The 14,957-nt window shown below is 36.2% G+C and overlaps 1 protein-coding gene across 1 annotated transcript in view; it reads left to right on the top strand.

Annotated features, from left to right (window-relative positions):
* Positions 1 to 14,957, top strand: part of Arhgef38 (Rho guanine nucleotide exchange factor 38) — a 90,377-nt gene that overhangs the window by 23,883 nt on the left and 51,537 nt on the right. Inside the window, exon 2 of the mRNA XM_042701809.1 lies at positions 1,374 to 1,561. Within this exon, the coding sequence (XP_042557743.1) occupies positions 1,374 to 1,561 (188 nt within the window). The remainder of the gene's footprint in view (positions 1 to 1,373; positions 1,562 to 14,957) is intronic.

Here is a 14,957-nt window from a genome sequence, read left to right as displayed (position 1 = left end):
TGATTAACCAATTTTTCCAGCACCATTTACTGAAGAGGCTGTCTTTCTTCCATTCTATTTTTTTAGCTCCCTTATCAAAGATTAGATGGCTATAGGTCTGTGGGTTCATTTCTGGGTTTTCAATTCTATTCCATTGGTCCTGAGGTCTGTTATTGTGCCAGTACCAAGCTGTTTTGATTGCTATGGCTTCCACCTCACCCCAGCTAGAATGGCTATAATCAAGAACTCTAATAACAACAGATGCTGGAGGGGATGTGGACAGAAAGGAACCTTACTGCATTGCTGGTGGGTGTGTAAACTTGTTCAACCACTTTGGAAAGCAGTGTGGAGGTTCCTCAAAAGACTCCACATAGAGCTCCCCTATGACCCAGCAATCCCACTTTTGGGCATTTATCCAAATGACCACAAACAAGACCACACTAAAGCTACCAGCACAACTATGTTTATTGCAGCATTATTTACCATAGCTAAGATATGGAACCAACCCAGGTGCCCCTCAGTAGATGAATGGATCAAGAAAATGTGGAATATATACCACACACACACACACACACACACACACACACACACACACACACACACATATACAAACACACACACACACACACAATGGAATTCTATGCCTCCATCAGAAAGAATGACACTGCGTCATTTGTTAGGAAATGAAAAGACTTGGAAAAAATTATCTTAAGTGAAGTAAGCCAGGTCCAAAGAAACATAGGTCCCATGGTTTCCCTTATTTGCAATAGCTAGTATATGTCTGGGACAAGCAGAAACAGTCAGATAAGTTGATGTTAGACGAAATGAACCCCAAGATAAGGACTCAAATGTTTTTTCTTTCTTGCTATTGTTTCTAACATATTTATAAGATGATTTCTTTATTGCTTTGTATGTCCTTCTCCCATGGTATAACCCCTTTTTCACTGTATTTGACGTTGGTATAATTTGTGGAGGGGAAGGGAAAAAACAAATTGTTTTAATAGGGATACAGGTGGACCCATTGCAACAATGAAATGTACAAGACGTTATATCGAAAAATGAACTTTACAACTTTGGCAGGGTAGGGGTGGGGAGAGATGGGAAGGCAGGGATGGTAGGGGAAACAAAGGAGTGGGCAACAATGCTTGATAAGAAATGTACTCATTACCTTGCTCATGCAATTGTAAACCCTCTGTACGGTATTTTCACAATAAAAAAAACTTGTTAATTTAAAAAAAGAAGCCATGATATGCTGATCACATAATGACTTGTTAGAACAGCTTGTTCTTTGCTAAAGCTTTCTCCTTGCTACCAACTATTCACATTATTTGTATTGAAAGGAAGAGAGCTCTAAGTAGGGGTTTTCATTTAATAGAAATGTTTTTATTTACTAGAAAAGATGACCCCACAAACTGAGTGTTCTGCGGCTGAGCTCTCAACTCCCGAAGAAGAGCATCAGATGAGGAAGATGATGGCAAAAAGGGCAAAAATCATCAAGGAGCTGATCCAGACAGAAAAGGACTACGTCAACGATTTGGAGCTGTGCCTTAGGGAAGTGGTTCAGCCCCTGAGGAACAAACAGGTAGCTGCAAATTTGAGTTTGTTTTTGTTTTTCACATTTTTTTTCTTCTATATCCTAAATAGGATATGGAGTTATTTCACACATCCATTCCTCAATCATTTTATTAAGTATTTCATACATGATTGGCACCGATTCTTAGCACTAGAGTTACAGTTTACTACCAGTTATTAAAATTCTCTCTTTCAGTATGCACAACATTCAGAAGCAGTGTTTGTGTTTCTCCATATATAACCCTTCTTGAACTGTTAGAGCATCAATCTGGCATATAAATTAGGAGATACCAGGATAGCTGACAGTATCCCAGATATCAAAGTCATTGGTATTTGAGTTTTAAGACCATGTACAAAGAAGAGCAACAAATCAGGCATGAGGGTCTTCATAGAAGACTTCATAGCAGTTATGATGAATGATGTTTTATTGATTACTTACTATGGTCAAATTCTCTTCCAAGAACTTTCACAGTATTCTCATTTAATCTTTCTTAAAGGTCTAAGCTTTGATTAAGTAAAGAATGATTGGAAACTTATATAACTTACAAATATTTGTATAAGTCCTGGGGTAGTTAATTGTGCCACCAGCTCACTACCTCATCATTTCTCCAATACCTCCTTCACCTTCTCAATAACTGCCTTCTAACTGCCAGGCTATGCACACTACCCACCTGTTATCAGTTAGTGTCCAGATATATAAATTAACAGAAACGGTTTTCAGGTCACCATGGGCACTATCTTAATTGAACCTGAGGTAAACCACTTAGCTTAAACCTGAAGCAACATAAGTAAATATTTCACATGTATATGTTAGGCTGGGAGGAGATATTCAGAAGCCATCTGATCCTTCAACTTTTCTTTATGTAAACTGAAATTTAAACCACTCCCTATAAATACAAGGCCTTTTTATGTAAGTGAGGACTAGATGATGGAAGTTGAAAGCTGAGAAAAGCACTAGTTTTAGTTAACTCCTCTGAGTCCACAGTGCCCAAATGAATGATTAGATCCAGACTTGAGTAGCAACAGTGTTGTGATCATCATGATAACCAGCATTGTCTCCACTGTAGTGCTTCTCTACAAACTGGCTTTTACCTAACTAAAAGCAGAAGTATTGTGAGATGAGTATTGCAAAGATGGACAAAGTACCCACAGCATTCTGTGTTGAAGTATTTGGTGGAGAAATGAGTTTTAGTCATTTACTATACAAATAAGAGAGACTGTGTGTTTTGGCAGTGAATCAAAATAAATCAAACCAGAGCATGCAAATCCGGCAATGGATTAGGTTTTATGTATAAGGAGAAGACAAAGGGGAAAGAAAATCAGAATTAGAGGAATTTAGTATGTATTTTTTTCTTTCAACTCCTAAAACTCATATAGAAGGAAAGTATCAAAGATCTCAAGGGAGCTACAGAGTCCTTCTGTTACTGTTTCCTCCCCTAGAAACAAGCTGCATTACCAGTTTCTTGACACCTTTCCAAGAATATCCTTTTTATAAGTATGTATGTTAGAATATACACTTAGATTTTATTTATGTAACAAGAAAGTTATGTGTACTTATTTTGGATCTGTAGCCTAATTGTGTGCATTATGCTTAAAATAATTGTAGGTTCTGGAAAATAATTTTAAAGGATCCTATAATTTCAGATCAACAAAACTCAGAATTTCCAGTTAAAATGTGGGAATACTATATGGCAACAGTTTTGTAATTGGAAAATTAATATAAAAAGAAACAAATCACTTATAGTTCTGCTACTCAGAACTAAGAGCTATAAAAAAAATTTGGGCTTATCTAGACATACATACAAATAATGAAATATTTTCTGTGATTGGAACCATTTGGAACTTTTCTTTGCCAATAATGTATTTACATAATTTATTTTCAACCATAAATACACCACATTAATTTACATGCAAAATATTTTCTGTCACCTATTAAGGGACCATTACATTTGAGGAGAATAATATTGATGCTTTCTCTAAATTTCAGATACTCAATATACCACAGTGCTCAGTGCTAATACAAATATCTAGGCTAATGGCAGGTTGTTTCAATGTCTTGACAGCAGAGAACAATTGTTCTGTGTGACATATATTAAATTTACTGGTATTATATTAATTCTATCACAAAATGAGTAGGGCAGACCCTGAGAATATAAAAGAAAGAGATGCTTCATAATTTTACTTTCACAATTTAAAAATTTGTAGTCTAGACCTAAAATATATTCCTTCTTGGTAGACTTGACTAGCTACAGCTTTTTTTTCCCTTACATGTGCTGGGGTTTGAACTCTGGGCCTGGGTGCTGTCCCTGAGCTGTTTTGCTCAAGGCTGATGCTCTACCACAGTGCCACTTCTGGCTTTTCTGTGATTAATTAGAAATAAGCGTCTCATGGATTTTTTCTGTCTCAGTTCTCAGTCTCTTGAGTAGCTAGGATCATAGCCAGTAGCCACCAGCGCCCAGTGATTATTGCTTTCTTAAAGTCAACTGCTTTCTAAAATGTAGTCTCTTTCATTAACCAGGTTTAAACTAAGAGACTGCTCTAAAGTAAATGAAATCACTAAGCTGATTTCTTGTAGATGGATCTTTGTTTGTTTGTTTGTTTGTTTTGGGTCCGGTCGTGGGGCCTGAACTCTGGGCCTGGGCGCTGTCCCTCAGCTCTTCAGCTCAAGGCTAGCACTCCACCACTTGAGCCACAGCACCACTTCCGGCTTTTTTCTTTTTGCTTATGTGGTGCTGAGGAATCGAACCCAGGGCCTCAGGCATGCAAGGCAAGCGCTCTACCACTGAGCCAACTTCCCAGCCCCTTGTAGATGGATCTTATTTGTACAATGACCATGTTTTCCTCATAACATATTTTACCCCCATATCAACACCCAATATACAAGTACTATTGTTTTGCAAGATGCTACTATTGGAGGAAATAGGGAAATGGCATAAAGCTTGTCTCTGTATAATTTTTTACAACTGCATATGAATCTACAATTATTTCAAAATGAAAAATTTCAAAAGATAATGCCCTTATTTTCTCACCTTCTTCCATTTCTTTAACTGAATTATCCTTCTAAATATATACAATTTTATATGAAAGTATGAAATTCTCTTGCCTTTTGTCTCTTTCACTCTCTTTAACTTTCTAATTCTCTGTTTATTTTTGAATTCAGATAAGGGGGGACACAGAATCGAGGGAGAAAGGATAATTCAACAGTGGTACTCAGTAGTTTGGACTCAGAGATGTAGCAATGACATTTTTGGCATCAGAGTGTATATTAGGTTGTTTGGAAGAAATTTTATTATGCATAATAATCTCCTATGTATCTGGTCCTTCTTTCATGATATGATCAAACTATCAGAAATCCCTCCATACTATAAAACAGAGGGCAAGGCCAGCTACGCATTTCCCCTTCTCATCTTCTCCATTGAGTCTTTCCCACTGCAGACTCCAGCAGCCCTTGAGGTCAAACTCCTCAGCCACAAGACCTCAAGGTATTAGTGAACATTGAGTTCTAATCCAGAATGATAACATGAAGATCCCAGAAATCAAAAGGCTGCTATATTAGATAAAAGCCCAAGAAAAAGCAAAGCAATTGCAACTAACTATAATTGATATACTGGATCAATGACTTGAAATAAATTTGAATTACATATTCTGCTTTATACTAGTTTTTCTGAGCTTATACACTGACTTTAAAGGTTTATATTCTTGCTGCCAGTCTACTTTAAATATTGATACAGATATCTATTAATCATAACATCACATCACAATGAAGAATTCTATGATCTCCATGGCCAGGTTTGAGCTCCATGCTTTTTTCACACATCAAATCATTTTCTTTTCTATGGGGAATCACAGCATTTTTAGTTTTGTCAAAACTAAGAAAGAATATGTCAAAATCTCCTCAAAGTTTCTTCAGGAGGAAGCAGAAGGGCTTACCTTATTTGACATAACAACGACAAAACTCTGAGTGGAATTCCAGCATTTATTATGTAGTCAGGGCCATTGCTCCTCCATGATAAGGTCAGATACTGGAAGTCATGTTTAAAAAATAAAACAAAGAAGAATAAACCTCAGTAAGGTTCTCCTTGCTTTGTGAAATTTACTAGTAAAGTTGGAGAAAATAATAGTGGTGAAATGTCAAATTAACAAATGGTAACTACACAGAACATGATATAGCAGTTGTTAATACTCATACATAAATGGCCTCTCTTAGATATGGTATTGCTCCACTGGGGCTTTGCTTACTTTTCCATTTCCCCCAAGGAGAATACTCTAGTTTTGTCACCCTGGATGACATACAGTTTGGTGTCAGATATTGAGTTTAGAGTTAGCAGAGTCTGAAAGTGATACAGCAGTGTTCTACGTGAAAAATAAATGGCCATAGTAGGGCTTGAATTCAGGACTTGGCTTGTTTGCTTGGTTGGTTTAATCAGCTTGTGCTCTGCCATCTGAATCATACCACTATTCCTGCTTTTTTGCTAGTCATTTTAGAGATGGAATTATAAAATGTAAAGGATGAACAAGTTACATCTAAGACAAAATACATACAAGAATATGACAGGAAAGACACATATATTTCCCATCAACTTCCCAAAGACCATCTGCCTAGATGGTGACTCAGAGGACAGCCAGCATGAGGCAGGCTGTGAGTATCTGTGTTGTGAAAGTGTTAACACAGTGTGGTGAAACGCCAGTGATGTAGAGATGAGATGATTCCTCCAGGCACTGAGGCCCTTGCCTCCAATGATGAAAGATGATGTTGTTGATCGCTTTGTTGATACCAGTGATAACTCCAATATCAACTTTATTTGTATGAACCATCAACAATCCTTGCAAAAACTGAAGCTCAGATGAAGATTAAGGAAATATGAATACTGGATATGTTTCAAATCTAAGATGCAAGATTAGAATGCTCATCAAGGCAAAATAATCACATTGCTACTGACATATCATACTGGATAGTGATGAAAACTTAAATGATGTGACATCATACAAATCCTACATCTACGAATAAAAAGTTGATGCAGAGTGCTAGTCTCACAAGAGACATGGACAATTTTATTGTTGGTGGTGGTGGTGAAGTCAAACACAAAACTGTATGCCTAATTTGTGGTGTTGTGGTAGCAGTAATAACAAAAACAAAAGCCAGTTTGGAGCATCATTACAGCACGAAATATGCTAAACTCGATGAATTTAGAAGTCAAATGCTCTTCATATGACCATCAGTAGAACAATGGAAATCAGTGCTCTTAAATCACAAACTGCTTTCCCTAAGGCCTTGCAACAGAGCAAACATATTCACACAAGCAGTGTGGAGAATAAGGGAGCTGATGCTTTGTGTAGAGTGGAGTTAGTGAATGAATGCATGATGGCCGCAGCAAAATTGTTAGCACTGGATAAAGAAAACTGGTTTCAGAAGGTGAACTTGTCAAGAAGATCACTGACTTAGCAGAAGATACTGAAAAAAAACACTAAAGGATTTTGTAGATTAGCAATTATTCTCTTTGATTTGTGATGAGACAAGCATCACATGTTAACAAATACTGCCCAACTAGTCATTTCCATTCAGGGAATGATTTCAGCGTTTATAGAATTCAAGCACTGGGGAGATGGTTTTACCTAGCTTTCCATTCATCCTTGCCTTGTCACTGAATGATTTCTTGTTGTAGGTTATCAGACACATCTTCCTGTGCCACACTGGATAGTATAGCAAAGATACTTAGTTCCATTTCCTGATTTTTCTACTGCCTAAAGTCTTTTAACAAATGCCTCCATTAGTTTCACACATTCACAAGCATATTCAAGTGTCACAGAAGGCGTTGGTCCATTCACAGTAGGAAAGTAAACCATATTATTCCTGTGAGTTGTGCTTTCCACAACTTACTATATTTGATGTCAGTATAACATGTGGAGGAGACGGGGACAAACAAGTCGTTTAAGGATTCAGGTGGACCTGTTGCAACAATGAGAAGTACAAAATGTCATGTCAAAACCAGCTTTACAATGTTGGTGTGGGGGGGGAGGGGAGAAGGATTGGGTGGGGGGTGGGGGGAGGCTGGGAAGGGACGTGAAGGGTAAACAAAGGAGGAGGCTGCAATGCTTGGTAAGAAATGTATGCATTATCCTGCCCATGTAATTGTAACCCCTCTGTACAGTATGTTCTCAAATAAAATAAAATAAAATTTAAAAAAAAAAGATTCTCATAAAAAGCAAGTCTCACAAACAAGTCTTTACCTCATGTAGTGTTATACATGGCTTCCAGTGACATAGACATGAACTGAAATATGCATTTATGTTAGGAACAACTTCACTACTCTGAGTTCTTTTCAAACTTACCAAAGAATCAATTACACTCAAGACAGGGGCAAACTTAGAAAAGGAGCTATGAGTAGCAGCAGCATCAATACCAGCTATCATCACCAGCTTTACCAAAAGGAAGCAGTCTAGGCATCACATTAGTGGCGAGTTAATCAAATGTTTGACCAAATAGCGCAGGTTAGTTTTTAAGTTAATAATTTTGTATGGCCCTTGAATATTATAAGTATTCAATTGTCTTTGGCAATTGAATTCTAGCTAGACCCGAAGCCCAACATACGTGGATCATGCTCAGGCACAAGCCTAGGTAAGAAACAAGACCTTATTTCAAAAAGTAACCAACAATAGTAGGGCTCAGTGGTAAGAGTATGTGCCTAGCAACTGTGAAGATCTGAGTTCAAACCCCAATGCCTCCAAAACCAAAGCAACAAAAAATATCTAGCAGGTCAGAAAAAAATCATCTGTTGGAAAAAATATATCCATTATTAGCATGTAAATAGTTTAGCTACATACAAGGTTAATGATTATATAATCTAATTATTTTAGGTCCTATAGAATTTCTTGTTAGAGATGCAAAACCTCTCTTAACTATGAAAAGATAGATTATAATGTAAAGCAATAGTTGCTAAGTGCAGATAATAAGTGCAATTGGAATTCATGGAAGAGACAAATCATTTTTGGACAGATTAACTGGCCTATATTTCATGAGGAGTGTGATATTTTATTGAATATGCAAATTGTCTACAATGCCTGCTGCTGAGTTCTCTGTGAGAAGAAAGGAAGTTTATGCCACTGTTCTGCCCTAGAAGTTTATAATCTGGTCAAGAAAATGACTCATAAACATATAGAAGCACAAATAATAATTGCCAATATATTTCATGATGGTAGAAATTATCCGCAAGGCAATTCATGATTGGTTTTGCTAATTATAAAGCAAATAACTGCTTTCAACATTAGCAGAAGGAAGCACTTAATTTGTCTTACCTATTAGCAGAATATGAAAGAAACACTTCCTTTTGTCTTTCAGAGCTCCATATACTGCATCTTTCTTTCTACATTCTGGCTGCCTCTTCTCCGTCCCCCTTTAATGGTTGATTCTCATCTCTCTGAATACCAACTAGTTCAGGGCTCAGACTGGCTGTGTTTACATTCACTACGTTGGGATAAGATCAGATCCCATTGCTTTAAATCCCACATGACAGATTGACATTTAAAACAGTTTGGATTTGCATTTAGGCATTTATGCTAGTCCCATACCTTTAGACTTCCTACCCTCCAGAACTTTAATAAATAAATCCCTGTTCTTTATGATAACCTGTAAGATCCTAGATGATCTCTCATGTGGGATCTGACTCATCTATGTCTGCCTTCTGGTCTTCTCACTGTTCCTTGCACACATCAATACTGCTGTTACAAGCCCTTTGCTCTTGCTGTTTTCTTTGCCTTGAATGATCTTCCTCAGTAAAACTGCATGACTTGAATGTCTTAATCTGTCTTAGATTGGGCTCCTATTGAAAAAGATGCAGATAAAAGAATTACAAATGAAGCCATATCTTTTTTTTTTTAAATCCAAGCTCATTCTCATTCCTCTTCAATTCCTAAACTAACTTTCTCAAGTACTTTTTTATTTTGTAAAAGTTTTTTTTCCGCCCTTTACCAAAAATAAACATTTCAGCATATCCAAGAAGGTTTTTTTTTTGCTGTTCAATGGAAGAAATGATTAGGTGTTGAGTCAGTTCATTCCTATCATTTATCAGTAGTTTCCCTCAGCCATTAGACCTGAAGGATATGGTTAGTCTGTTAAAATCTTAGGAATACTATTATATGCTCTAAATCTGAATATATATATATATATATATATATATATATGTATTATAACATCAGTTCAGCACTTCACTGGTTGGTCTAAACAGTGTCCAAATTACTTTTCTTTTTCTTTTTCTTGTATTTTGACATTAGGACTCAAAGGTTATTCAATATTTTTTAAAAGAATTTCTGAAGGTATCACAGAATGAACAAGCCCATTCCCCATGGCATCGTACTATATGGATGTAGTTTGTACTCTGAGCATCTTCCATAAATTCCAAGTATGAAAGGATGTATGTCCCCTGATCAAAGGCAGGCAAACAGACAAAGACAGAAAGACCCTGGTCTAATGACTTACTTTTCATTGAAGAATATTAAATATATGATCTTTACTTTTGTATTACTAGTCAAAATAAACCTCTTAATTCATGGACTTTTCAAATTTGATCACAGGCTCTCTTCTAGCCTTTCTTTGACTCTGTTGGCTCTGCCCATCCTCCTACACATGTTGAGGTTTCTCCCAGAGCCCCAACCTTTCTGCAAAGGGGGGTTACATCTTTGTAGGTCTACCCACATTAATATCTTCTAGCCTGAATGCGTTTGGGGCAGCTATCAGATGACTTAGCTACTTAGCTACATGATTAGTTAGAAGACCTGCTGTCTAGCTGTGTTATTGATTCAACTTGTAGTTTGACTCAATTAGCCAGCTTAGAAACTAGTCTCACAGAGGGAAATTTCACACATACAAATAAATCAGCAGTTTGGCAAACCCTGATGAAATAATGGCTAGTTTACCCTGCAAAGCTTTGTAATCTAGAAGTCAACTATCTGAGTAAATGCCACAGTAATTAGATAATTAGCCAAGCCCAGTGGCTGCTAGGACTTTCTGCCAACATCCTTTTTTTTACTTGATGCAATTTCTGTCTCCCAGCAGTCTACTTCTCAGATTCGCCACAAAAAAATAAAGTCAGACCCAATATTTCCATTTTACAAGTCTCCATTGGGTGTCTATTTTTAAATATGTATGCTATGCATTTGCAGCTTTCTTCCACTCTCACTTTGCTTTTTACATTCACAATATTATTGAGCTTTGAACAACTGGGCACTGATAATGGGATGATCTAATTTGGGAAATATGTCCAGGTGTTACCTAAACAAGCGTAGATGGGACCACAGTTCTGTTAGATTGAGTTACATGACAAAATGTAGAGACTTCAAATTGAACCCATTCTGAACCTGCAGGGTTTTTGCCACCTGAAGGGTGACAAAATTCAAGGAGTGCTTTGTGAGGTACCTATGGAATACAAAGTAATTCTATATTAATGATTATAGTCTTTGCTTATAGTCTTTGTAGTTTTATAAGTATGATTAATTTTACTTAGACATTTATACTTGGGAAATTTTGCATATGTTCACTATAAATTCAGTACTTTAAAAATGATTTTTACAATTGACATGTAAAAGCTGCATATATTAATGGTAGAAAACACAATGTTTTTAGTAAATGCATACATTCTGAAATGGCTAAATCAAGCAATTGAAAACATGCATTATCTCACATACTTACATTTCTGCGCGTGTGGTGAGAACAGTTAAAATCTACTCTCAGCAATTTTCAAGTCCAAAACATGTTTCAATTATCTGCAGCCATTTGAACAGTAGATCTCTTGAGCTTAGGCCTTTTTTCTAACCAAACTTTTATGTCCTTGATGAACATCTCCCCAAGGCTTTCCATCCCCTTCCTCCGGCAATCATCGCTTCACTCTGTGTACAAGTTGACTTCTTTATACTCTACATATAAGAGAAACCATGCAGTATTTGCTTTCTGTGCCTGATTTCTTTTAATTAATATTATGCCTAGGTTCATCCACATGGTAACAAATGACAGGGTTTCATTCTTTTTGAAGTCTGAATAATATACCATTTTTATCCACTTATATACTTATATCCACTTATATACCATTTATACACCATTTTTATCCACTTCAGGACAGGCACTGAAGTTGACTAAATGTCTTGGCTATTGTGAATACTGCTATAAGGAACATGAGTAAAAAAATGTTTCTTTGACATTCTGATTTTTATTCCTTTGGGTATAGATCTAGTCATGGGTTTCTGGGTAATTTGGTAGTTTTAATATTTTTTATGTATTTCCATATCATTTTCTATAATGACCATGATAATCAAATTTCCACCAGTGGTATAAAAGGCCTCCTGTTCTCCTTTGTCCATAATTAGTTCTTAGCATCTTTGTTGAAAATCAACTGACCAAAATGTGTGGGTTTACTTCTAGGCTCTCTATTCTGCTCTGTTGTATATGTGTCGCATTTTATGCCAGAAATGTTCTGGTTTAATTAGGGTTGTTTTATAGTAGATTTGAAAAGCTCTTAAAACCCGTCAGACAATAATGAAAGAAACACAAATAAATGGAAATATATCAAATGTTCACAGATTGAAAAGAATTGTTGAAATAGCTGTTCTATCATAGTGACTTAGAGATTTCTATCAAAATTCCAAACACCTTTGTTCATAGAAGTAGAAAATACAAACTTAAAATTCACATCTGAGGGAAGCTAGGAGGAGGGCATAGAATCAGAGGGAAACAGGGGAAAAATACAACAGAGGGGCCCATCAGCTGCACTGGACATTGATAAAAATGAACTAAGCAACTCAAGGGCAGCGATGGGAGGGAGGGAATGCAAGGGAAAGAGGGAACAGTAACACTAGGCAAAAGGAAAGAAATGTACATATCACCCAATGTGGAAGAAATAGCTATATTGTCAAAACTTATAGAATTCACAAACTTTATAGACCAAGATAATGACAATTTGCCTTGTGAAGGTTAAAATGTGTTTTTGACTTTAACTATCACTATCCTACAGTACTGTGAAATTTGTGTCATTTATGTAATCACTTAATCTCAATAAAAAGTTATTTAAAAAAAACTCTACAGAGAATGTCCCTTTGATCTGGGACTTGAAAAACTGCTACTATTTCATCAAAATGAGGAAAGCACAGCCATGTCAGGCATACATAATAACATGAGCAAAGGGCGGGTTAAGGAGGAAAGCTGAAGTGGCCTGTGAACTACTAGTTGTCTTGCATTAAAAAAAGAACAATATAACTTTCCCACAATCATTTGGGACTATTTTGTTTGTTTTTGGTTGGTTGTGAGGCTTGAACTCTGTTTGGGCACTGTCCCTCAGCTCTTCAGCTCAAGGCTAGCACTCTACCGCTTGAGCCACAGCGCCACTTCCAGTTTTCTGGTAGTTAATTGGAGATGAGTCTCACCAACTTTCCTTGCCCAGGCTGGCTTTGAACCACAATCCTTAGATCTCAGCCTCCTGAGTAGCTAGGATTATAGGCCTGAGCCACCAATGCCCAAATAAGGAACTTATCACTCATCTCTTTAATAAGTACTTTTTCCCAGTTAAATCTGTGACATAAACCATTTAATTCTTTGTATAGTATACACTGTGCAATATTGATTATATTGATGCTCTAACTTTTATTGATGCTCTAATTTTTACATGTGGCTGAATCTAAACTTGTGTTTTATCGTCAAGTTGCTTTGTGATTAAAATGGAAAGCTTCTCTTACTGAGGCACTCATCCCAAACTTGTTGATTCGGTATCAGTATTAGAAAAATACCAAAAAGCATATCACAAGTGACTCCAACATCATGCTTGGAAAGAAAGAAAGAAGGAAAGAAAGGAAGGAAGGAAGGAAGGAAAGAAAGGAAGAAGAAAGGAGGGAGAGAGGGAGGGAGGGAAGAAGGAAGGAAGGAAGAGGGAGGAAGGAAGGAAGATGAAGGAAGGGAGAGAGGGAGGGAGGGGAACAGGGAGGGAGGGAGGGAGGAAGACAAGTAAATGGAAAGATAGACTGGAAGGAATTGTTGAAATAGCTGTTCTATCAAAGTGACTTGGAGATTTCCATCAAAAATCCAAAGACTTTTTTCACAGAAGCAGAAAACACAATCCTAAAATTCACATGGAACCACAAAAGACTCTGAACAAAAATATGTCATCTTGGGCAAAAATAACAAAGATGAAGGTACTACAATCTTTAAAACCTAGTAGTTAATTAAATACAATAGAAATTTTCTTTCTGAAGTATATTCTGTAATGAAGACTTTTGTAAAGCAACAAACTAAATTGTGAATGTAAACACTAAACTTTAATTTTTATATTTCATAAGATTGAATTACTACATATTTATTTGGCTTAGGAGAGTGTTTAACTGTCTGTTTTAGGGGGAAAAAAAACAAATTTTAATCCATTCAAAACATAATTCATTTTTAAGCTCTTAGAACATTGTCTGTGCCTGGTAAATGATTAATAAATATATATATGGATCTCACCATGAATTTACATCAGTAAGCATAAAATCATCTATCATTTTTAAAAGTCCATTTGGACCAGGTACTTTTTAGTTCCTTGGCACAGCAATGACTGGATGTGAATTCATTTTATGATTCACAGAATCCTTATGGGCCCATGCTAATATGATTGAAACCAGGCCAACTGATGTTTTAATCCTTTCTGTCCTTCAGGAAGTAATGACATTAAAAGCTAAGCTTTTGATATTTAGTATTTGTTGCAGTGAGTTAAGATTATCAATAGAATGTAGAATAGATTCGTACTAACTGGATTCATAATCTAAATCAGATACACAGGAAAGTGGCCTTGGGAAATAAATGGCAGAAGTGAAAATTTGCTGAAGAAGTGGGAATAAACCAAAAGTGTTCAAACAGAGACAGTGAAGAACCCCCATCAGTAGTACCTGCTGGTAATAGAATCAGGTATATGAGTAAATGGCCTGGTTTTAGCTCCACTTGAACTCCTGTGGAAGCAAGACATCTTTCTTCACTCTACTATAGTTTCCCTATCTGCAAACTGGTTCATGGAGTAATGGAGTGATACATGAAAATAATAAATGTGAAGTGCTTCAAGTTTCCACAACGAAGTGAAATAATACCTTTTATAAATTGTATGTAACCATATTTCTTGTAAAACAAGGATGGGGTATAAAATTTCACACTCTAGAAAAATTCATTCTAAAAATATTTTGTGGAAATAAACAACTAGGACATTTAAAAGAAATTAGTTTACAAAACTTGGTACATATCAAGTTTTTTACTTTAAAATGTGCTTATGCAAAGCTACGTGTGGGTGGATTTAATTAATATCCAATATAAAAGGCAATTCTTTAGAATAAGTAATGTATTATATAAGTGGTTTTCAGAGACATGTGACTTTTGGGCAACTGATAATAACAAATCATCATGAAAT

Source organism: Dipodomys spectabilis, unplaced genomic scaffold, assembly GCF_019054845.1.
Source record: "Dipodomys spectabilis isolate Male_0828 unplaced genomic scaffold, ASM1905484v1 ptg000297l, whole genome shotgun sequence".
NCBI classification, from domain to species: Eukaryota; Metazoa; Chordata; class Mammalia; order Rodentia; family Heteromyidae; genus Dipodomys; species Dipodomys spectabilis.
Note: the sequence above shows the minus strand (reverse complement) of the source record. Positions and strands in the feature narration are given on the sequence as shown.